The 24334-nt window shown below is 34.7% G+C and overlaps 1 protein-coding gene across 2 annotated transcripts; it reads right to left on the bottom strand.

The window, feature by feature from the left end:
* Nucleotides 1-889: 889 nt before the first annotated feature.
* LOC113519554 (putative fatty acyl-CoA reductase CG5065) lies at nt 890-18210 on the bottom strand. Of its 2 annotated transcripts, none has more exons than XM_052893155.1 (14): nt 18137-18210; nt 17707-17803; nt 13849-13979; nt 11829-11916; nt 10515-10587; nt 9961-10051; nt 8896-9041; nt 7474-7583; nt 5723-5806; nt 4576-4684; nt 3553-3730; nt 2666-2736; nt 1899-2156; nt 890-1181 (listed from the first exon to the last, which is right to left on the bottom strand). In XM_052893155.1, exons 2-14 carry the CDS (start codon nt 17792-17794, stop codon nt 1040-1042), a joined length of 1569 nt encoding a protein of 522 aa, XP_052749115.1. In that variant the 5' UTR covers nt 17795-17803; nt 18137-18210; the 3' UTR covers nt 890-1039. The 2 variants fall into 2 exon arrangements, with proteins under 2 accessions (XP_052749115.1, XP_052749114.1); XM_052893154.1 differs by having other exon boundaries at nt 17934-18204.
* Between the last annotated feature and the right edge of the window lie 6124 nt (nt 18211-24334).

The following is a 24334-nucleotide window of genomic DNA, read 5'->3' on the forward strand; positions in this document are numbered from 1 at the left end:
TCGCTAAAAACAGGTTAACTTTTTTATCTATGCATGCATATACTGATAACCTGGTATTTATGGGGGAAAGGGTTTTAGTAATGAGGACGTTAGTCCCCATTGCTATCAATATACCCTATCAGGTCGACCTCCACGCGGTACCCTGGAAACCATCGTGACTAATTTATCGTTGAATTCGTCACTATCTATGGGCTAACTGATCTGCTTTTTTATCCTCACCAATCATTCCTCACTAGTACCCTGCCAGTGTATACCGATAGCGCAAGCGGGGTTATCATTCCATTATCATCCATTAAAAAACCCGGTATATACAATGAATACTAAACAGGTATGTAAGGGAAATTTTTATATTTTAATATCATAACTACTAATATATCCAACAACATACTTACAATTTCGTATTGTACATATACATCCTTACATTTTCGTATTGTACATATATACTGATATTCTCATATTGTACACATACATTCTGACATTTTCGTACTGTACATGTATATCCTAAAATTTTTGTATTGTACACATACGTACATCCTAACATTTCGTATTGTACACATACGTACATCCTAACATTTCGTATTGTACACAGACGTACATCCTAACATTTTCGTATTGAACATGTATATCCTGACATTTTCATACTGTACATGAATATCCTGACATTTTCATACTGTACATAAATATCCTGATATTTTCGTATTGTATCTATATTTACCTACAATATTTTGCTAATTAAAGTGTACAGGCGGTGGGAGAAGTTTTTAATAGATGTCAAATACGTATACTCGCCTAACGACTATGATAATCATCATCTATAAATACATAACAAAATTATACAGACTCCACAAAATATAGTAGAGTGATGATTGATAATGATGATAATAAAAAATAAATTAATGAAAACTTTTTTTATTAAAAACGTCACAAAACATCACAATTTATTATTCACCACCATTATTACTGCAGTATTATACAAACAGATGTAGTAAGGTTCATTATACAATATGTAGTCCAAGGGCAAGTTATTGTACAATACAAATCAATAGTATTCGAAGTCATTATGATAGGCGAGGATGTCCTGGGCCGTGTTGAACCAACCCCGTACGACATCAGTGTTCATTGTCCACCAAAAAATGTAGCCATAGAAAAACATTTGTACCGCTTTATCTAAGATTACCATTCTGTAAAGAAATATTTATTTATTTATTTTTTACTATCTTTTTTTAATGATTGTATAATACCTCAGTACAATTACTGAAGAAAGATTTGGTACCAGACTATAGTAGTTGTAAATATATTACGTGTAATGTATGTGTGTAAAATATTTACATGTGTACATGTACATATTTACATGTGTACATGTACATATTTTACACACCCTCCCACATACATACATTCAAAATACACTCTAGACACAGGGAGCACATTTTTTCACAATTTTTATTACTACTAATAGTTATAATTAAATGAATTAACTTTATATAAAATCAGCATTCTGTATGTAGCACTAAAAACTATGCTGAGCTAATATTATACTATGTAATGAGGGTTGAGCGCTTTTATCTGAGATACAGGCTTTATAACCTAGTTCAAATACAGATGTTTAAACTGATACAAATGTACAAATGAATTCGTGCCTACTTTTACTGTAATTTCCAGTGCTGAGTTTGTTACAATCATGATTATGCAATAAAGTTATTAAATATATTACGCCGAATAAAACGACATTTTTTTATGACACTTAGAATGGAAAACAAGCTGATGGCCCACCTGATGGAGAGTGGTAACATCGCCTACAGATACAAACAGCACCATGGACATAACAGAATACACTATTATGCCCATGGTACCCCATTGATAAGCATTGCCATATAATTATAAATAAACCAAATAATTACCTTTGATAATGGGCCTTAGCTTTAGGCAAGTCCTCCTCTTTTTCCCTCAACAAATATTTCTTGCCGCCAATGCAGCAATCCCTGAAGTACATGTGTTTGTCCACCGTCTCCATGTCGTAGTAGAAGTGCCCGTGATCTTCCTTCTTGATACAAGAACGGAGCTCAACTATATTGTTGTTTATGAATGTCCATTGCTTAGTTATAAAGTATCTGAGAGCCATGTTGGCTATATAAATCCTTCGTTGTACTTTTAACAGCCTGGAAATTGTTGTAAAGTGTAAATATAACAAATACTTATATACATACTAGCCGTTTCCCGCAGCGTTGCCCGCTTCTATGTAATACCCGTATATCATTTCCACACCTCAAATTACCCACCTTTAGTAGAAGTAAATACTTATTTGAAAATATTTTAATACAAATGTGGGGTACATTTAAAAATACTTAAACAAAAACTGACAGTATTATTTCCATGGTGTTACTGGGTACACCAGTACTGGGTACACTCGGTCAAGGTAGCAGATATGTGGGTTCGAATCCCATTATATCGAATTATCGAAAGTTATTATGAGTGAATGAATGCAAACTCTTTATGGTCCTGTTTCAAGTAATTTATTTATAGTAAATTAAAAAGAAAAACAATATGTACACAAAATAAATACTTAACTACATAAACATAATTACATAAAAGCAAGTTAAAAAGGCAACAATGGGAGACCTTATCGTATTATTTACATCTATAATTATTTAAATAATTTAGTACTTACATCGGTTTTTTACCAAGAAGCCACAACACAGTGTCAACAAGTATTGCAGGCAAGCAGTGAAGGAATAACACCTAAAACAAAACAGCTTGTTTTCTATAGAAATGTCTGTGTTTCTGCTGTGAAATAACTGTGCTTGATGGGTATCACCATATCAGCCCTTAACTGTCCACTGCTGAACATAAGCCTCCCCCATGAGTTTTGACAGTAGTTGTCGTGCTTGGCAGGCGGGTTGGCAACCGCAGTTAGGCTTTTAATGATATTATAAAAGGAACGATGAAATGATTGAAGGGTAAATGGCAGTTATTGTTTTTTATACAACTTAGAATGGCAAACAGGCTGACAGCCCACTTGATGGAAAGTGGTTACTGTCACCTATAGACATGAGCAGTACCATGGACATAACAGAGTACACTGTTTCGCCCATGATACCTCCCATGCGTTGCCATTCCTAAAGAATCAGGTGTTATTCCACTGTACCCTGTAAATCCACTGCCATATCCCACCCTTCAAACCGAAACACAGCCATGCAAACACAACTGCTTCACGGTAGAAACACGAAAAGGACAGATGTGCCCGAACAAACGACTTTTGTACCGAGTCTCATTCTGGTGAGTAAAATGACAGAGTATGAAGCTTTTAAGACCAATATTATTTCAGCCGTTAACTGTCCACTGCTAAACATAAGCCTTCACCATAAGGGGAGTTTTGCCAGTAGCTGCCACGCTTGGTAGGCGGGTTGGCAACCATAGTTAGGCTTTTAGAAATGTTTTAAGAGGGACGCTGCTAACTATCCGTCGCCCTCCCTTAATCGCCTCTTACGACACCCACGGGAAAGAAAGGGGTGGTCCATTCTATGCCGGGACCAAACCGTAAATAAATATACTAACCTTAAGGTAATGTTTTGTTGGAGATGTGGTGATAGAACCACCTACGCTCCACAGCGCATCATTTATGGGCATTACGTGGACTAGTTTTCTGCCAAACTCAACCATTTCGGCCATTGTGATGTTATTCAGTGTGCCCGCGCAACAGTTGTATATTGGTATATCATCTGTGATCTCCAACCTGAAATTAATAGGTACAACTCGTAATTGTAACTCGCTATTTTGTCCGCGCAAAATGATGAAATGTTTATACGCAATAACTCTAGGATATGGCCATATGAACCATGGGTTTTTTATTGACCAAGAGATCTTTTTAGTGGTGTTTTAGGATTTTTATGTGATTAAGAATTATATATATATATATATATATATATATATATATATATATATATATATATATATATATATATATATATATATATATATATATATGCAATATAATATATTTGGTTTTATTTATTTCTAGTCCGCCAACAACTTAAACATTAAAATTCAATTTTTGTTGTATTAAATGTTTAAATTTAAATAAATTAAACGAAATCTAATAAAAATATATAAAATAAAACAAAATTAATAAATAGGTCTAATAATTATGATTTAAATACTAAGCTAGTTTCATCTTATATAATTTTCAAATAAAAACACAATTACAATAAAATTTTATAATTATAAACTTGTTTCAATTTCAAATAAATAATTTTTAATGAAATTTTTTTTAAAACAAAATTAATATGAATTAATTATAATAATTTTAAATTAAAATATACAGTTTAAGTACTAGCTACTAAACAAGCTGATAAAATACTTATTAAAAATAATACCAATGTTTGGATTTGCTGAAAAAGAGACTCACGGTCGCCTAGGTACATTTGCTTTCCACTATCTTATTACTTTGTGTATTATTAGTGTATATAATAAACTAATAATAAATATATGATTTCTACATCACCCTGTACTCAAAATGTAAGTAAAAAAGAAATATTAATACAGATATAATGTTTCGATCAATCGAATTATGTGCCTTACTTTTTCGTTCCTCGCATCCAGGCCATGCAAATTATGGTCTTGATAGCAATATCTACAGGTATATAGTCGGCGATCAGGTCAGGATCAGTGTGCAGACTACGTAGTAAACCTGAAAGTTAAAGTAGTAGTTAGTAGTTTATTTATTTATTTAACACTTTATTACACCAACATTATAGGATTTGTTGAAGATTTTTCGATAAATAAAGTGTAATATAAAAGGTTTTTTTGCTAAGCAATCTCTTTCAAACAATCTTTGGGTAGAAAAAATTAAAGAATAAATAGGTAAGTGGCTTAATTATATAAAGAAAGAAAATTAATTAGTTTTTGACTTTTGACCACAACAGAATATCAGTGTTTTGCTCTTTTGAGAGCAAAGCAACAAACTGAATTGTGACCATTTTGTGTTACTGTGGCACACGCACGAAAAATTTTGTTACCTCTTTTATGTAAGTACATTTTTTTTCCTTTTTTTGTATATGTTTTGTTTTATTTCTTTTTTTATGTACGTACCAATGTTTAATGTTATTTGTGTGCTGTAAGTAATGCAAATAAATTACCTATCTGTTTAATTAATAGATTTACAAGGAGGATGTGTAAAAGAAGAATTACGATATAGATTTATCGAGCACGAATGAACGGAGATATCGGTAGTTTTCTTAAATAATTATCCCACGGGAACTCATTAATTTTCCAAGACTGAAAGTATCTAAAATGTTGACCGGAAATATATAAAGTACCATGCAAAATTTCATTTAAATTGGTCAAACAGTTTCTGAGATTAGCCCGTACAAACAGACAGAAAAATAAATATTTTTGTTTGTTTATACGGGCTAATCTCTGAAACTGTTGGACCGATTTAAATGGAATTTTGCACAGTGATACCTTATATCTCCGGTCAACATGTTAGATACTTTTAATCATGGAAAATTAAAGAGTTCCCATGGGATGATTAAAAAACTATAGTAACTTATACAGCTTAGTACACAACCTACTTAAGTAAAGTCACTTTGACCAAAGTTGTTAATTTTGGTCCAATATTCCCAGACATAATAAATATGTACCTACATACATCGATACAAACTAAACAGGAATAATAACAAATGCCACGCGGACAAAGTCGCGGGCATAAATAATATTGTGTCCTCACCTTTACCGCTGGCAATCATCAAGCCGACTGGTCCATTGAAGTTGTCCAGCCAACCAGGCATTGGCTCTTTGAGACTTGAAATTACTGAAAAATAAAATAAACAATTTCACCATATAGACCTGTCTAAAATGATCCATAGAGTTTGTCCACTATCTCTTAATATGGAGACACCCATGTCCCATGTTGTTGCATGTTTAAAAGGCAATAAAAGTATATAAAAACATAATACCCCATTTCTCAGTGTTGCAACCTCCCTCCCTCTATTTACCAGAGGAAGATTTTGTACAAGTCGTTTGCTTGGGTACCTCTATTCCATTCGTGTTCCTACCGTGAAGCAGTTGTTTGCATGGCTGTGTTTCGGTTTGAAGGGTGGGATATAACAGTGAATTTACAGTGTACAGAGGAATAACACCTGATTCCTCAGGAATGACAATGCATGTAGGGTATCATGGGCGAAAGTGTATACTCTGTTATGTCCATGGGCTTATGTCTATAGGCGACGGTTATCACCAAATGGGTTGTCAGCTTGGTTGTCATTCTAAGTTGCATAAAAAATTAACTAAATGTACAATAAGAATAATAATAATTTATTTGTTATATATATATATATTAGTAATAAATACACCGCCTACTTAATTTCCTGCTTGCCTCATGGTTGACTAGTAAAGAACGCCATTAGATGTTAAGTCCACCATATCTACGCTTACTTATATTATATAATTGTACATTGAAGTTTAACCCTTCTTTGCATGATTTTTTTTTATTGGTGAAATAAATCGAGGTGATATAATTCATGTTCAAAATTAAAGGAAAAATGGTTAAAAAAAAAATAAAAAAATAAATTTGACAGCTAATGGACATTAAAAAGGTATCCAGACACAATCAACTTTAAAAAATTAACATTCAATGTTATATAAATTTTTTAAGGGTTAAATAATAAATGTATAAAAAATGTAAATGACAGTGTTACTTGTATTTATTGATTGATGCATTTGTTTCATTATTATTATCGGATAATCATTTTGTCGGCCTTAGTAATATAGCGGTTTCACATGCCGCCTCGCCTTCCGGTGGTCACGGACTCGACCCCAGAACAATACAAATATTTATTTATATTCATGAGCATCATCTTTTGTATTGGCCTGGGTGTTTTCTATGAATAATAGGCATTTATTTACAGCATAAGTATTTAAATACATGCATCACTTGTCTTGTATCCATAGTGCAGGCTTTCCTTAGTTTTAAACTAGACGGTACTGTTTATTAGGTCCAATACTAAAGAATTGAAGTTTGCTGCTGAACATAGGCCAAAGAATGGGCCATCCCTTCCTTTCCCGTGGGTGTCGTAAGAAGCAACTAAGGGAACTTAATGGTCGAAGGATCGGGAGCAGCGTCCTTCTTAAAACATCACCAAAGACTAACTACGGTTGCTAACCCACCTGCCAGGCATGGCAACTACTAGCTGTTAATAATGCGGACTACCAGTCCCATTGCTAGCAATATACGCGGTCAGGTCGACCTCCTCGTAATCCCCCTGGAAATCATCGTGCTAAATTCCAGATGTATTCATCACGATGAGCTAACTGATCTTCCTTTCATCCGTCACTATTGCTCTGCCAATGTATACCGTTAGCGCGGGTGGGGTAACCATTCTATTATCACCCATTAACCCCTCCCCCCTCTCCTTATGGGGAGACCTATTTTCAGAAGTGGATAGATAACGGCAAATATGATGGTGATGGTGTCATTACCTATAGACGGTCGGGCGATGACGGCGGGCAGAAGACCTTTTTGTTCGTATACCACATGTTCCGCCAGTTGCTTTGTGAACGCATAAGTGTTGGGAATACTGTCTATGTACCTGGAATGAAAAAAAGATAAAGATAAATAATAAAGTTCAACAAAGTAACATGATTTCAGGCGAATTTTTACGACAATTTCAGGCCAATCACCATAAATCAGGCCATGTATCATAATTTAAAGCCTTCAATATATCTAAGACTATTTGCCATAACTCAGGGCATTCATTATATTTTTAGGCCTTTCTCCATAGGTACCTCTAGCCATTCATCATGTTTTCAAACTATTAACGATAACTTAAACCAGTCATCAAGTTTCCAAGCCTTTCACCATAACCCCGGCCATTTATTATATTTTCAAGCCATTCACGATATCTCAAACCACTTATCACGTTTTCTGGTCACTCCTTTTAATTTCCGGCATTTATAGTCAAACAGAGTTGACGTTTTTAATCAAACAGAGTTAAGTCAGAGATTTAATAGTCAAACATTAGTTGTTAACTTTAACAGTGTTCCAATCATGGCCGTAGCTAGGGGGGGGGCATTCAGAGGCAATGTCCTACCTTGAAACGCCCAATGCCCTATCTTAAAATGAAAGACCCCAAGAAAATTAGACAGATTCGCTTTTTCGAAGACAATTACGGCTTCTGTGCTACCAAAACGTTCTTTTGCCCTATCTTAAACTTGGGTCTAGCTACAGCCCTGATCCCAAGTCATTTTCTGACTTGGGACACGGTTAAAACCATCTCATTTTTTTAATGGATGATAATGGAATGATAGAACCCGCGCTATCGGTATACACCGGCGGGCCACCAGTGAAGGATGATAGGTGAGGATGAAGTAGTTCAGTTAGCCCATCGTGACGAATTCAACAAGAATTGTTCAAAGCTGGAATTCAGCACGATGATTTCCAGAGGGAACCACGTGGACGACGACCTAATAGGGCATATTGCTAGCAATGGAGCTGTCAAAGTCCATTGCTAACAACCCCTTTCCCCCTCCCCCCTCATTTTAGTAGGCAGCTCTAAAATGCGTTTTCCTATATATCTTTTTCACTCTACAAACTTTCCCTAGTCGCTTATCTATTCTTAGCTTATACTAAAACAAGCCATGTAGTCCCGGCATAGAACAGACCACCCCTTCCTTTTCCATAGGTATCGTAAAGACGGCTAATGACAATGGTTGAGGGATGAGCAGCAGTTTCCCTTATGAAACTACTCCAAAGCCTAACTGCGGTTACCAACCCACTTGCCAAGCACTTATTACAACTGACGAAACTCCCCAACAGGGGGAGGCCTATATTCAGCAGTGGACAGTTAACTGCTGATATGATGACGACGATAATGACTAAAATAAGCACAGTACAGAACTTACTTAGGAGTCAACGTTTGTAACGTATGGTCGTCGAGCTCGTCACATATTTGCAAAGTGTCGCGCCAGTCCGCGTAAGGAGGGTAGATCTTCTCTTCTATCACGTTTCTGTTGCAATTAGAATATGACGTTGACACGTGGATTAGAGCCTGGAAAGGGAAATGTTTTATGTCACTTTCTTTTTAACTAACTTCAAAAAAAGGGGGTTCTCAAGTGGGTTGATTTTTTTTATCACCTCATAACTTCGTCAATTGTAAAACGATTTGGATTTTTTTTTTCGTTTTATCTGAAAGGATATACTTACAGATTGGTCTAGTAGAAATTTTATCAAAATTTATTTAGTAGTTTAGTTTTCAATCAATGGTTTTGCTACAATTGAAGTAGGTTCTTTTTTTTTTGTGGAACTTGATCTTAATTATTAACTTATATTTTTAATATTTTATGTCTTTAAAATGTTTATTCTATATGTGTATGTAATTTTTGAGTATTAAATTTAAAAACGGAATTATTAAAATTGAGTCGAAACCGTTGCACGTTATCAAATGTGTACATTTCCAGTCACGCCACGAATAATATATTTTTGTGATGTATTTGAAAATTCCGCTGTTATGTTAGTACATATGTCTGATTTTTGGGAATATTTTTTAATCTAAAAACTATTGCAAATCGACCCTAGTTCTAACCTAATTTATGATTGTTATTTCAGAGTGCAGAATAAAATTGTCATTGGCAATAGATTGAATTGATATCAATATTAAATTCAAGAATAGACCTGATGTTTTTTTTTAAATTTATACTTTAATTGAGCAGACAACGGTACACGCTTTTTGTACACTGTTATTTATTTTTTGTTTGTTTTGTTCTTGTTTTGTATGCTACTGTGTGAGTTGCATGATTCTTTGAATAAAATTATTTCTTTCTCTCTTTCTTAATTAGGTTTAACATAGATGCTCAAAAAAATGTAATCAAATCAAATTGTTTTGTTACAAGATTTTATTTCTAACAACATTTTATTTTTTCGAATTTCCAATCGGAAGAAACACATTTAAAATTTTGTATTTCACTTACAGACAGATCTCTGACCTCCTTCGCAAAATCTATCAACTTCTTCGTGCCACCGAGATTCATGCCAGCAGCAAACGCCAACGAGTCATCAAATCTGTTCAAAATAATTTTATCATGAACTAAATAATATCAGTTATATTATTTAAATTAATATCATCATCATAATCATCATAGCAGCCTTTAACTGTCCACTGCTGAACATAAACCATCGCCATGTGGTCCCAGCATAGAATAGGCGACCCTACCTTTCTCGCAAATGTAGTAAGAGGCGCTAAAAGAGGGCGAAGGATGGACAGCGTACCTCTTTAAACATCACCAAAGCCTAACTGCATTTGCCAATTCGCCTGTCAAACATGGCAACTACCGGCAAAACCACCCTTTTTGAAGGACACCTGTGTTCAACAGTGGACAGTAGACGACTGATATGATTATAAAACGTCATGCTCTTTAAAGTACAAGCCGTAACACCATTAATAGTAGGTGATTTAATCTAATAACATACTAGTCAACTGTTATTGGAAACTTAACCAACAATTACAACGTTAGAAACCATATACCTGACACTGGCTGCGACGTGGAATATGATGTTGACTCGGTTGACTAGAAGAGCTCTGTCCTCTTGTGATAAACCTGAAATTATGTACATAAATATTAACCCTAGAATCAGAAATGATTTGACTGACGACGGTTAAATTCCCCCACAATGCAAATATTTGTATTAAGGAATATGTCTAACTAGTTCTATCCCGAGGCCTCGCCCACTTTAGTACATAAAATATCCTGTGTTAAATTATGATACTACCCATGTACTAAATTTCTTTAAATCTGTTTAGTAGTTTTTTTTGTTAAAGAGCAATAAAATATCTATTTATCTATCTATCCATTGTTACAAATTTTCACATTTATTATATTAAGAGGATTTATAATTATCCCAATATTTTCTATATCAATAAAAACAACTAACTAGTAAATAAATACATAACAACTTCATAAATCTATATATAAAAATAAAGGCGTGTTACGCAGTGTATTTATAAACGAAGGCGTATAACGCAGTGTATTTATAAACGAAAGCGTATAACGCAGTGTATTTATAATCGAAGGCGTGTCACGCAGCGAATTTATAAATGAAGGCGTATCACGCAGTGTATTTACAAACGAAGGCGTGTCACGCAGTGTATTTATAAATGAAGGCGTATCACGCAGTGTATTTACAAACGAAGGCGTGTCACGCAAACGAAGGCGTGTCACGCAGTGTATTTATAAATGAAGGCGTATCACGCAGTGTATTTACAAACGAAGGCGTGTCACGCAGTGTATTTATAACCGAAGGCGTGTCACGCAGTATATTTATAAATGAAGGCGTGTCACGCAGTGTATTAATAAACGAAGGCGTGTCACTACTGAACGGATTTAAATAAAATTTGATACACGGATAGATAATATCCTAACTTATAACATAGAATACTTTATATTCATTTGGGTGAAGCTGCTGGATGTTTATATAGCCATCACGTACTAGTGTTGCTTGGTTTCTCATAACACACAGTGTCCTAGGTTGAGAACCAAGAGAAGACTAAAATTGTTTTTCTTATACCACAATGGTGTCAAACAAGCATACAACCTATCTGATGGTAAACGGGCACTGTAGCCTATGGACGCCTAAAACACTAGGAGTATCACGTGTACGTTGCCGACCCTGACGAAACCTTAATATATCCTTTTTGAAAAATTCCGTACTGTAGTCTCTAGGGAAAACGTCGACAGGGAGCTCTACAACCTGTGCGTTCGTGTCAATTGTGTAATATTACTTGACAAATCACAGAAAATTCACAACGGTTTACAAGTTTAGATATTACTATGATCCTCACCTAAGCCAGGCTCCATTACATCGCCGGAGACAATGAACACCTTCTCCATGAAGATATTTGGCTTCTCCGCTCTCAGGCGGTCGAAACACTGAAAATATGCAATAGAAAAATGATGAATCTAAAACTTTCAGATTGTTTAAACATATTTAAATTTTAGTATAAGACTTAACGAAAAAATGGGGATATAAAAACACATATATTTAATATATATATAATAGATATATCGTAATTTTAGTTTTTCTATTTTGTTATTAAACTGTCAAATCTTAAAATTATTAAACTAAATTTCTATTGTAGGTAGGTATTAATTTATTTTAACATTTATTATATAAGTAGGTAGGTATTATATTTATTTATAGTATATGTATTTACGTATATATATATATATATATATATTATATATATATATATATATATATATATATATATATATATATATATATATATATATATATATATATATATATATATATATATATATATATATAACCAGAGGGAGACTTTGTACAAAAGTCGATTGCTTAGGTACCTCTGTCCCATTCGTGTTTCTACCGTGAAGCAGTTGTGTTTGCATGGCTGTGTTTCGGTTTGAAGAGTGGGATATGGCGTGAATTTACAGGGTACAGAGAAATAACACCTGAGTCCTCAGGAATGGCAACGCATGGGGGGTATATAGGCGAAACAGTATACTCTGTTATGTCCATGGTACTACTCATGTCTATAGGCGACGGTTACCACTTTCCATCAAATGGGCCGTCAGCTTGTTTGCCATTCTAAGTTGTATAAAAAAATTTGTTTATGTATTGATTAATGTTAATAGTAATTCGTTTTCTTAATAATAATAGTTGTAGTATTTCAACTGCCCGCTAACGACATGCTTTTTAACTGTATCGGGTTGACTGGAAGAGATTTCTGTCAGGGATAAATCAACCCTTGCTCACAACATTTATAAATGCATTAACAATGTGATTTACAAGTGCAATAAAGAATAATATGTATATATATTGTAAACGTAAGTAATTTAAACGCGTAGTATTCAGTCCCAATACATAAATTTAAATATGACAATAAATAATTTTAAATGCAAACAATTAAAAACAGGTATGTAGGTACAATGAACCTGAAATTGTGAACCGTTAAGTCCCGAGATTGTTTTTAAAATATAATAATAATTATTAATATGACAACGACTCCCCCTCCCCCTTTGTACTACCACAATTGTTTAGTCCTAAATTCATAGTGAATAAGCAGAGCTATTTATAAATTGTTGCCCTTATGGAATGCCCACATTTCGCCGAAATTTCGTTTATTAGAATACAAAGTTGCAGGGAGCGAGTCTACCGCCATCTCTCGGATTAGATAGATAGATAATTTATTTACATTACTTACAGCACACTAATAACAATACAAACATACACATGATACACAGTAAAAGAGATAAAAGAATAAAATACAAAAAGCAAAATATTTAAAACAACAATTTCCTTTTTTCCAAGCGTATGCCATTAATTCGTAATTATCGATGTTTACCATCACTATAGAGTTATTCGTAAAGAATTACAATTTATTAAGTTTTGGGTATAAGTTAAATTCGAAGTGACATCCTTCGAAGTCTATAAAGTCGAGATAACAGCTACTGCCGCTTTAACCGCCCTCTATAGACTACTATTGAATGGTAACTTTTAAGCTGTTGCTAAAAGAAAAAAATCGATTTCACATTTATGACTATTGTATTTATGTCACGCAAGCATGCTACCAATTTTAATCATTCTTTTTGCTATATATAAGGTTGGCACCTGTGTTAAAACCACATTAGTTACCATTTATTTTTGTGAAAACCATTTTTAAATTATGTAAACATGAAATATGAAATTTAATAACTTTTTTATGTAACTTCTAATGCCAAAGAAGCTAATGATCCACCTGAAAGTGGTAACCGTCGTTTATAGCCATAAATAGTGCCATGGACATAACAGAGTATACTGTGTCGCACTAATATCATAAGGTATGTATTACTTACAAATGACTCATACACTTTGGAGAGCCTATCTTCAGATTTGACACCTCTCTTGCTTCTCAGTAATATATATATTCTGTCTAGATCAGAACATGAATACAGAAGCTTCTCGATAAGAGCTTTTCCCATAAAACCTGAAATAATACAATACTGATATACTTCATTTCAGCCTTTAACTGTCTACTTTGGAACTTAATAAATTTGGAACTTAATAAAAATAATAATAAATAATAGCATAGTAATAATATGATGACATACTTTCATATAAAGGTCAGGGATGTTCTTCTCTAAAAATCTGGGCATACAGGTATGCGACCCCGGCCTCCCAAGTCGTTGCAGTGTCCCAGTCCTTCCCGCAACTGCAGTGTCTCCCCCTTTCCTTTCCCACATACCATAAGTCCCTTATTCCTCTTATTTACCAATTTTCTTTACGCATTTCCAACGATCCCTTCTTTTTTTCCTTAATCCTTTCCTCCAAACCGTAGGTGGCGGAAACCACCAACAAATGCATTCCCAAAAAGAGTTGACGTCAGGCAGGCGGCCAGTCGTAAAACCAAACCATCCAACCATCTTTTTATAATATGGATAAAAAACTTATTTCGCCGACCCCATATAATAATTGGGATAAGGATAGGAGGAAGAAAAGAGAGTTTCATATAAGGGAAGTTTTGCCAGTAGTTGCCACGCTTGGCAAGTGTGTTGGCGACCACAGTTGGACTTTTAGAGATGTTTTAAGAAGCTGCTGCCCATCCCTCTACCATTAAGTTCCCTTAGTCCCTTCTTATGATGATATATGATGAAAAGTAGTAGGATACCTAAACTAACTAGTATGAAGTACGTCCTCATTGTATACACAACAAGGCTAACATTCAGTAAGTACCTCTGTTTAAATCGATTTGATTGTTTGAAACACTTGACCTCTATTATCATAAAATGGGTACATGCCACGACTTCGATCTACATGCCTATTTGTATTGTATCCACACCAGTTTGTCCTCAAGACACGGTCAACTAAGTATAACGCCCAGTTTATGTTCCTTCCTGACCCGACCGACATTCATCATACCATCTTATCAGCCTTTAACCACTCACTGCTGAACATAAGCTCCCCCTTGGAGGATTTTTCCAGTGGTTTCCATGCTTGACAGGCAGATTTGGCAATCGCAGGTAGGTTTTAGAAATCTTTTAAGAGGAACGCTGCTGCCCATCCCTCATTCTTCCTTAGTCGACTCTTAAGACGCCCACGGGAAAGGAAGGGGTGACCTATTCTTTTCCGTGGCCACAGCACGGCCAGATATTATCCCGTAAAAATTCCATTTTATGGTTCTGTACTAAGAATGTACCAAGTAACTCTAATGGTGCTTGTCCGTCCATCCGTCCTTCTGTCTGTCCTAACATTATATCTCAGCATCCACTGACGTTATCGATTTGAAATTTTAAATAATTACACATATCAGTGGCTCGTATATGTTGCAATGGAAATAATTGAAAAAATATTTTTAATGAGTAACCTGAAGCTCCAGGGATTCCGCCATAATTACTATGTCATCGGCAAATCGAAGGTGAGTGATGTATTCACCGTTGATATTTATACCATATCTTTTCCAGTCCAATAGTTTAAAAACACCTGTCGATGCAGCTGTGAAGAGTTTCAGGGATATGACGTCACCCTGTCTTGCATCTTTCTTTACTGAGATGGGTTTCATACTCTGGTTCTGTACTCGGATAGACATCGTAGCCTACAGTTAATCTGGCACCGCTGGAGGGACTGTAGTACCGCCCATGTCTCAAACGAATCAAAGGCTTTCTTATAGTCCACAAACGCCAGACATAATAGCAGATTATACTCTTCGGTCTTCTATATAATCTGCCGTAGCGTATATATGTGCTCTATGGTGCTAAAGCCTTTTCGGAAGTAGCTTGTTATGGTAGCTGGAAGTCGTCGAGTTTGCGCGTAAGACGATTGATCAGGACTCTCGAAAACAGTATGTAAACGCAATTCAGAAGGGATATCGATCTATAGTTCTTCAATCGGGTATTATCACCCTTCTTGAAGCACAAGACTACCGCGCTTCTGCTCCGCGATTCTGGCGTAACACCGTTATTGATGACGAAATTAAATAGCTTCTGAAGGACTACAAGTACCGGTTTTCCACCCGCTCTCAGAAGCTCTGCTGTAATTCCGTCCTCTCCAGGTGCCTTGCCTTTTTTAAGCTATTTGAGAGCCATTTCAATCTCCTGCAAACTGACCTCTGGGATATCATCGGTATAGTGTCGGGTAAATTTATTTATTCGCATTGATATGCGGTGTTAACGACGTTGTGTACAGCTGTCCATAGAACTTTTCAATCTCACTCAAAATCTCAGGTGTGGCGGAAATTATATCACCAGTGTCGGTCTTCAACTTTGTCAGTTCGTTTCGCCCAATAGCCAAATCTCTGGTGAACACTTTGGAGCCTTGGTCACGCTATTGCCTGTTCAATGCATATAGTATTGAACTTGCGTATGTCACGTCGAATACATTCGGAGATTTGCCTATTAAGCTGCCTACATTCTGACGCAGACATTGGAGACTGGGACCATAATTCACGCCGTTTCCTTATAAGATTTAGAGTTCGATCAGAAAGCTTTTGGGTTCTTTTTGAGCGCTGGGGCTTGCAGAATTTAGCTCCCACTGCTTGGACACTTTCCACTAGCTTATTGTTGATATCGTCCGCTGTTTCTCAGTTCACCGGGCACGGAAAGCGATTCGACAATTCGAGTTGAAAACTTTCGAGATTCTCAATAAGGACATAGGAACGTCGGAGCCTAAACTTCATCAAACAAAACCTTTCTAGCCTAATATTCAGGTTCAATGTGCCTCTTACCATTCGGTGATCACTGTAGGTTTTAAACCTGTTGATCACTGAAACATCATTGAACAAATGGCGATTTGTCGTCATAATGAAGTCTATTTCATTCTTTGTATATGCGTCGGGGCTAGCCCAGGTACATTTCCTGTGTGGCCGCTTTTGGAAAAAGGAGTTCATCATAAAGAGTCCCTCCTTCTTCATGAAGTCAGCCAACTGCTGTCTCCTAGGATTTCGCTGTCCGATACCGTAGTTCCTCATTTTTGTCTCAACATTTTTCCTTGTGCCCAGTTTAGCAACAGTTTAGCATTGAAGTCTCCCATCAATACTGTTTATTGAGTATTAGAGGAATGTATAGCTCTTGTAATATCCTCATACATTGCCTTCACCTCAACATCGGAGTATGTCACGGTCGGCGTATATACCTGTATAACCTTCAGCGAATACCTTTTAGTAATTTTGCGTATCAGGTATACCACCCTTGCAGACACACTCTCGATCTTTAGACCATTATTAACAAGAGACTTACTGACAATGACCCTGACACCACCGTGAGACGGTTCTTTCTTTCTTCTTCTTTATACCAGTATAACTTGTTCACTTTTACTTCCAACTCCACAATCTTTTCATTGGTCCTTAAGGTCCAATTGCTGGGGTTGGTATCGGAATCTCTGCCGGAGATTCTTAGCACCCCTGCTCCGCCGTTACCGTGACCGCTACCGAGAAGAATAGCGGAGCCACCGAGGACTGAGGGCCGTTTTTTAAGGTGTTTACCATTGGAAGGTTTTGTTAGTAGTTGCCACGCTTGACAGGCGAGTTAGCAACCGCAGTTAGATCTTTTGAGATGTTTTAAAAGGGACGCTACTGCCAATTCCTCGACCATAAGTTCCCTTAGTCGCCTCTTACGACACTCACGGAAAAACTGTCTATGTACATAAACATAATACATCAAAAAAATTTTAGAGACCCCAAGTTACCAAAACTATATATGGGAATAAAATTACAAACTCACCAGATCCTCCCGTTATGAATATGGTTTTCCCTCGAAAATATTCAGTTATCGTCGGAGCATCGGTCATATCTCTTTCCAAAAATCCCATTTTTCAACACTAAAACATGAATATCGTATAAAATGTTTATTAATTAATGTCCTTTAGAAACAGAAAAATTTATTTTTAACTTCCAAAATCAAATTATTATTCTTATAAAAAAAAGAATGTTTCAATTAAAACAACTAACATTCCAAATTTAAACACTGAAAACCCTATACGTTGACTTAGAACAACTGCACTGTTTAGCGAAAGGTTATGTCAATAAAAAAAAAATATTAGCTATTCCGACGACAAGTGAAGCGGTTGAATAACCCTTTAAATTTCGAATGATGTTTTCAAAAACATTCCAAATTTAAATATTTGACAAAACAGTCTCTAAGTATTGATCACCTAAATAATAGTCTTCCAATTGAAAAAGCGACCAATTCCGACGGTCAAGTGTCGCGTATTGTAATTCAACGCGGACTGATGACTGGCTTTTTCGTTAAGGCGAAGCGTGTGTTGAATTTTAATATTTCTAAACTGTTTTTGTTTGAGTTAGAATTAGATATATTTTATTGTTTAAATGTATAGAATTAATTACATATAGTCTGTTTTATAATTGACTCTATTTAAATGTAAATCTCCGTATGAATGTAATCAAAATGAGCCCTAAATTATAATTATTTATTAAATATGAAAAGTGGCAATGGTAAATTTTCATATAATTTGAATGGAAAGATTGGTACTTGTATTTCGAGATGAATGATGTAACTGTAACCGGCGAGCGTGTATGAAAAGATTGATGAATGTAGAAGAAGCGAAAGAGGTTTGTTTAAATCGAAGCATTTGGCGTTCCATTGTTTGTACCTACCCTAATGGGAGACAGGCGTGACAGATATGTATGTACGTATGTATGATAAGGTATCTAGTACATTCATTATCACAAAAGGCTTTTTATAATATATATATATATATATATTATAATATATATATATATATATATATATATATATATATATATATATACAATCACTCAGCTCTCAATAAGCGAAAATAATTTAAGATCGTATACCCCCAAAAAAGCGACTTCAATTATAGTAAAGTCAGTTATTTTGCTTCAAAAACTAAACTATTGAGCCGATTTCGATAAAATTTCTATAGAACAAATCTGTAAGTATATCCTATCAGATAAAAAAATAATTTTCCAAATCGGTTCACAACTGACTTTGTAACATAAGGTAACAAGTGAAAAAAATACAACCGAATTGAAAACCTTTTTTTTTAAAGTTGGTTAAAAAGGTCATACTACTCTAACTATCCATAAAAATACGATTTACAGTATTATCATGGCAAGTATACAAATTTTATATCCTTCGATATAAAAAAAAAAAAACTTATTCGATCGTGAGTAAACGACGAGATGTGTTTTAGATAACCTACAACGACTTGTTTAGTAGATTATATGTTAGTAAAATCCTTGATTATCAATTCCTTAATTCATTCCTAAAATTTAATAATGAATTAAATTAATCACTTAATTCCTTAGTTTCATTCATTAATTCCTTAATAACTGTTTTTTTAATAATAAATAGTGATAAATTTAAAATAAAACTAATACGCGGGAAATGCCTGTTGATTGCAAAAACAATTCTGAAAATCAATTTAGTATTAATGGCAAAGTCGTGTAATGTAGTCGTAAAAGTCGCTTAAAAATTAAATTTTGCATCAGTCATTAATTAATTAATTATTTATTTATTCTTTATTGACATGGTATGATATTACATAGTGGTATGATATTTATGTATATGTAAAGGGAAAATGTGTTCCATTGACGATTAGCTGCACTATATGCCGTCTCATCAAGCACTTCACGCTTTATTAGACGGGCACAAGGATAGAGGAATAAGGAAAATCGTTATAGGACAGACCATTCTAGGATCTTAGATATTGTCTACAGTAACAACTCGTAGCCTTGTCTTCAGGTGAGGTTTGTATGTGAGTTATCAAAAATAGTATAACATAGTCTAAAAGTAGCGTTAACTACATTTCATCTAAAGTGTTGATATTAATGAATTTTCATCCAACTTAAAAAAGAAACAGGTTCTCAATTCGATTGTATTTTTAAGGCTTTAATTTACGATTTGAGAAATTATTTTTTAACTCAAAGGACACACTTATAGATTGGTCTCATACAAACTTTATCGAAATCGGTTTTGTTCAACAATTGAAGTAATTTTTTTTTAACACAATTTAATTATGTTTAGTTGTAGCATTCAAACACCTATTAATTATGAAACTGTAATTTCTAAAGGATATATTTGGACAATTTTGTATGGAAGAATTGTCGCCCGCGATATGCGTTACGGTAATTGTACTCAGCCAAAACACAGTTTTGCAATATGGTATACCTATTAGCAATTCATAAATTTATTTTTATTGTTGCGTTAATGCACTAGAACGATATATTAAATTATTTATTAAAACCAGCCATAGAAATTGCGAGCAGGTAATATACGTTCACGAATATGATAGATAACCAATCATTACTACATTTAACCACTTTTTAAACAGCCTAATGAACCAGCCCACCATATCGTTTTTACCTTAAATCCGCGTACAGCACCTAGTCATAAAAAGAACACAGAATATCACTTCATTGGCTTGCGTTTACGTTAATTACAGTTTTAAATCAAAACACTTTGCTTTTTTATACAACTCATGTTTCTAATAAACTTCGAACAACAATAAAAATGCCTTTAAATAATCTATTAACACTCCACTAAAATTAAGTTCATTTAATTCGAAATTTTGCACACGATTTCCACATATCGCCTCACCACTTATCGCCCATACCAGTCGGATATCTATATTCATTACGAGCGGGTACTTCTTTTCGATATTATATATTGAATAACCGATATGTAATGTATCTGTTATTAGGCAAATATATATATATAGATACTCTAACTACAATATATAGTTATTGCTACATATTACCAACCCTTACTCACCACTAATAAATCTTTATTTAAGTACACAAAGAATCGAGAGATGGAGCCACGGGATTTGCTTCTAATACAAAGATTTCGTTCTAATACGATATCTCTCTTACGTCTAATCATAATGGCTGCGAAATCAATAATGCCAACACTTGGAGATAATTATTGTAAGAGCCAATTGTTAAACGGCTAACTAACCTTGCCGTGTTGGTAATCGTTCGAAGATAAATCTGGGTCAACTATTTAAAATACTATTCACACAAAATCGTAAACTCACAAACGGTTTTTTATGCAACTAAGAATGGCAAACAGGCTAACAGCCCACCTGATGGAAAGTGGTAACCGTCGCCTATAAACATGAGCAGTACCATGGACATAACAGAGTATGCTGTTTTGCCCATGATACCCCCCATGCGTTGCCATTCCTAAGGACTCAAGTGTTATTCCTCTGTACCCAGTAAATTCACGCCATATCCCACCCTTCAAACCGAAACACAGCCATGCAAACACAACTGTTTCACGGTAGAAACACGAATGGGATCGAGGTTCATAAACAATAATCTGCATTCTTAACCAACTTTAACAAGTAGCTTGTGAATTCGACCGTATTTTTTATTTGTTTTTTTTTTATATTTTATTTTCATGTATATTACATAAAAATTCTGCTAAATTTTATTAAGATCAAAGTCGTCTTTTGTTTGTAAATAGTTACAATATTGCGATATTTTATTTTTCATTAAAAGTACCCGTAACCGGCGAGCGTGTATGAAAAGATTAATGAATGTGGAAGAAGCGAAAGAGGTTTGTTGGAATCGAAGCATTTGGCGTTCCATTGTTTCTGTCTACCCTAATGGGAGACAGGCGTGACAGATATGTATGTATGTATGTATGAATTTTTTATGTGACCCACACTAGTCTTACTCAATTAAACATATGTATCACATTTACATATTAAATTATACATTATTAATAAATATAAAAAATATAATTATTTATATATTTTCTAAAATGTATATTTTCAAGCAAAATTATATTCGTTTACCATATTTAATGATTTTCTAAATACCAAATGTGAAAATTTAAATTAAACTTTGTATTATACATTTGAGACGAGTTGCCCTTAACTGTTACTCAGCATATTTTGAAAGGGCAACGTAAGTTTAAATTAACTTTGCGTCACTTCACATTACACTGTTCCATTAAATTAAATATCGCCTTTGTTAGCCGACTGCGTCGTGGTAAAGCGAGGTTATGTGTTTGGTACGAGAAGACAATAAAAGTCAAGCACGGATCCACCGTTATGGCACGATGGGCATGTCTATAGCCCCTAATAGACTAGGGGGGAAGGGATTGTTAGTAATGCGGACTACCAGTCCTATTGCTAGCAAAAACCTTTCAGGTCGACCTCCACGTGCCCTGGAAACCATCGTGCTAAATTCCAGTTGTATTCATCACGATGGGCTAACTGGCCTGGCTTTTCATTCACGCCTATCATCCCTAACTGGGTTACCAGTTAGGGATGATAAGCGTGTATACCGTTAGCGCAGGCCGGGCTACCAATCCATTATCATCCATTAAAAAAACCCTAATAGGCTTGTGACGTCACACTTTCACAATCTATTAAGGTCAAAAGGCTGATGATGATCTTATATCCAATGCCCTTATAGTTTTGTAAATTTCATATACAATCAAACTAACATTTTACAGTTCTGTTAATTCACTAGTATTCGCCCCATGGCTTTGCTCACATGGAACTATACACTGTACAAAATCTTAGAGCATCACCATGTTTTGTAAACATCTCCTTTGTACGGACAAATATAACTAGCGTCCCGTCCCGGCTTCGCACGGGTGGACATTTTTACAACATTTTAAAAAGTTGTTATTGTGACATAACGATAATAGTTGGACATATAGTGTCGTGAAGTTTTTTGTAGTTATTGATATTTTCTTCAATATTGTAGAACATACTTTTGTTCTATTACCAACAGTTTCCGCAGCGCACGCGACGAAAGATATTTTATAGCATTTTTTTACACCTTGAATTACTAAAGTTTTAGTAAGGATCCCTAATCTTTTCTAGCAATAAATAAAGCCTATGTTACTCAGGGTGAGTGTAGCTTTCTAATAGTGAAAGAAATTTTGAAATCAGCAAAGTAGTACACTAATTATAACCATATTTAATACTAATCAATACTATGAATCTCCTAAGGAAACTCGATGGACGAGGGATGGGCAGCAGCGTTCTTCTTAAAACGTCACCAAAGCCTAACGACAGTTGTCAATCCGCAGGCCAAGCGTGGCAATTACTGTCAACATGTATTCGTGTCATAAATCAATAGCCAAGTTAATAAATAGATAGCAAATGTTGAAAGAAAAAACTTAAGTGAGCTAAAGACAAGAACTTGTAAAAATAAAGGCGAATAGAGAAGCTCCTCCTTGTTGATGTCGCCAAAAAAAATCAACACAATTCAACACATTTTGTAAATATGTCAAAATTGACATTAGACAAATTTTTAAAGTATTTATTTAATATTTTGTAGCATTTTTTACATAGAAATTACATAAATTTTTTTATATTATTATTTACATTTTAGTATATTTTATGTACATATATATATTTTTGTAATTATGCCCAAAAAAGATAAGATAAGAAAAGGGTAAGTCTAATCGATACATTCCTGGTATAGTTGCCACGATGAACCAACAAAACTGATTTACTCCTCAATTGTCATACCTTAATGATACCCCGCCAACATATACCTACCGATAGCTTAGGCGGGGTTACCATTCCATTGCTCTATCAGGTCGACCTTCACGGGGTGCACACTGAAAACCATCGTGGTTAATTCTAATCGAATTTATCTTGATGGGTCAACTGACCTGCTTTCATCATACTTAGATATCATCTCTCATGCCCCCTAATATATACCTAGGCAGGCAGGGTGATACAGGTATTTTAGACTTTGTACAAAAGTCGTTTGCTTGGGTAACTCTGTCCCATTCGTGTTTCAACCATGAAGCAGTTGTTTGCATGGCTGTTTCGGTTTGTAGGATGGGATAAGGCGTGAATTTACAGGGTACAGAGGAATAACACCTGAGTCCTCACGAATGGCAACGCATAGGGGGTTTCATGGACGAAACAGTATACTCTGTTATGTCCATGGCACTGCTCATGTCTATAGGCGACGGTTACCACTTTCCATCAGGTGGGCCGTCAGCTTGTTTGCCATTCTAAGTTGTATAAAAAAATATTCTATTTTCACCCATAAAAATATAATTCCTTTGACATTCATTTAAAAAAAAATCTCTACGCCTAATAGAGACCTTCACCCTCAACCTTCTTTACATTGATCATCTTTATTTAGAATACCAAACATTTAATTTATATCTATTTTTTTTTTTAGGATGACTCAAACGAACCTCCAGGTAATATAGACAAACATCTTTAAATGTACACAAATCCAACAGTTTATGACTGTTGACATTGGACAAATTTTTAAAATATTTTCACAATATTTTATAGCAATTTTTTTATATAGAAATTACATAAATTTTTTTGTTATTATTATTTACATTTTAATATATTTTATGTATATACATTTTT

The sequence above is a fragment of the Galleria mellonella genome, unplaced genomic scaffold (assembly GCF_026898425.1).
Source record: "Galleria mellonella isolate WM207_F2 unplaced genomic scaffold, CSIRO_AGI_GalMel_v1 utg172, whole genome shotgun sequence".
NCBI lineage: Eukaryota > Metazoa > Arthropoda > Insecta > Lepidoptera > Pyralidae > Galleria > Galleria mellonella.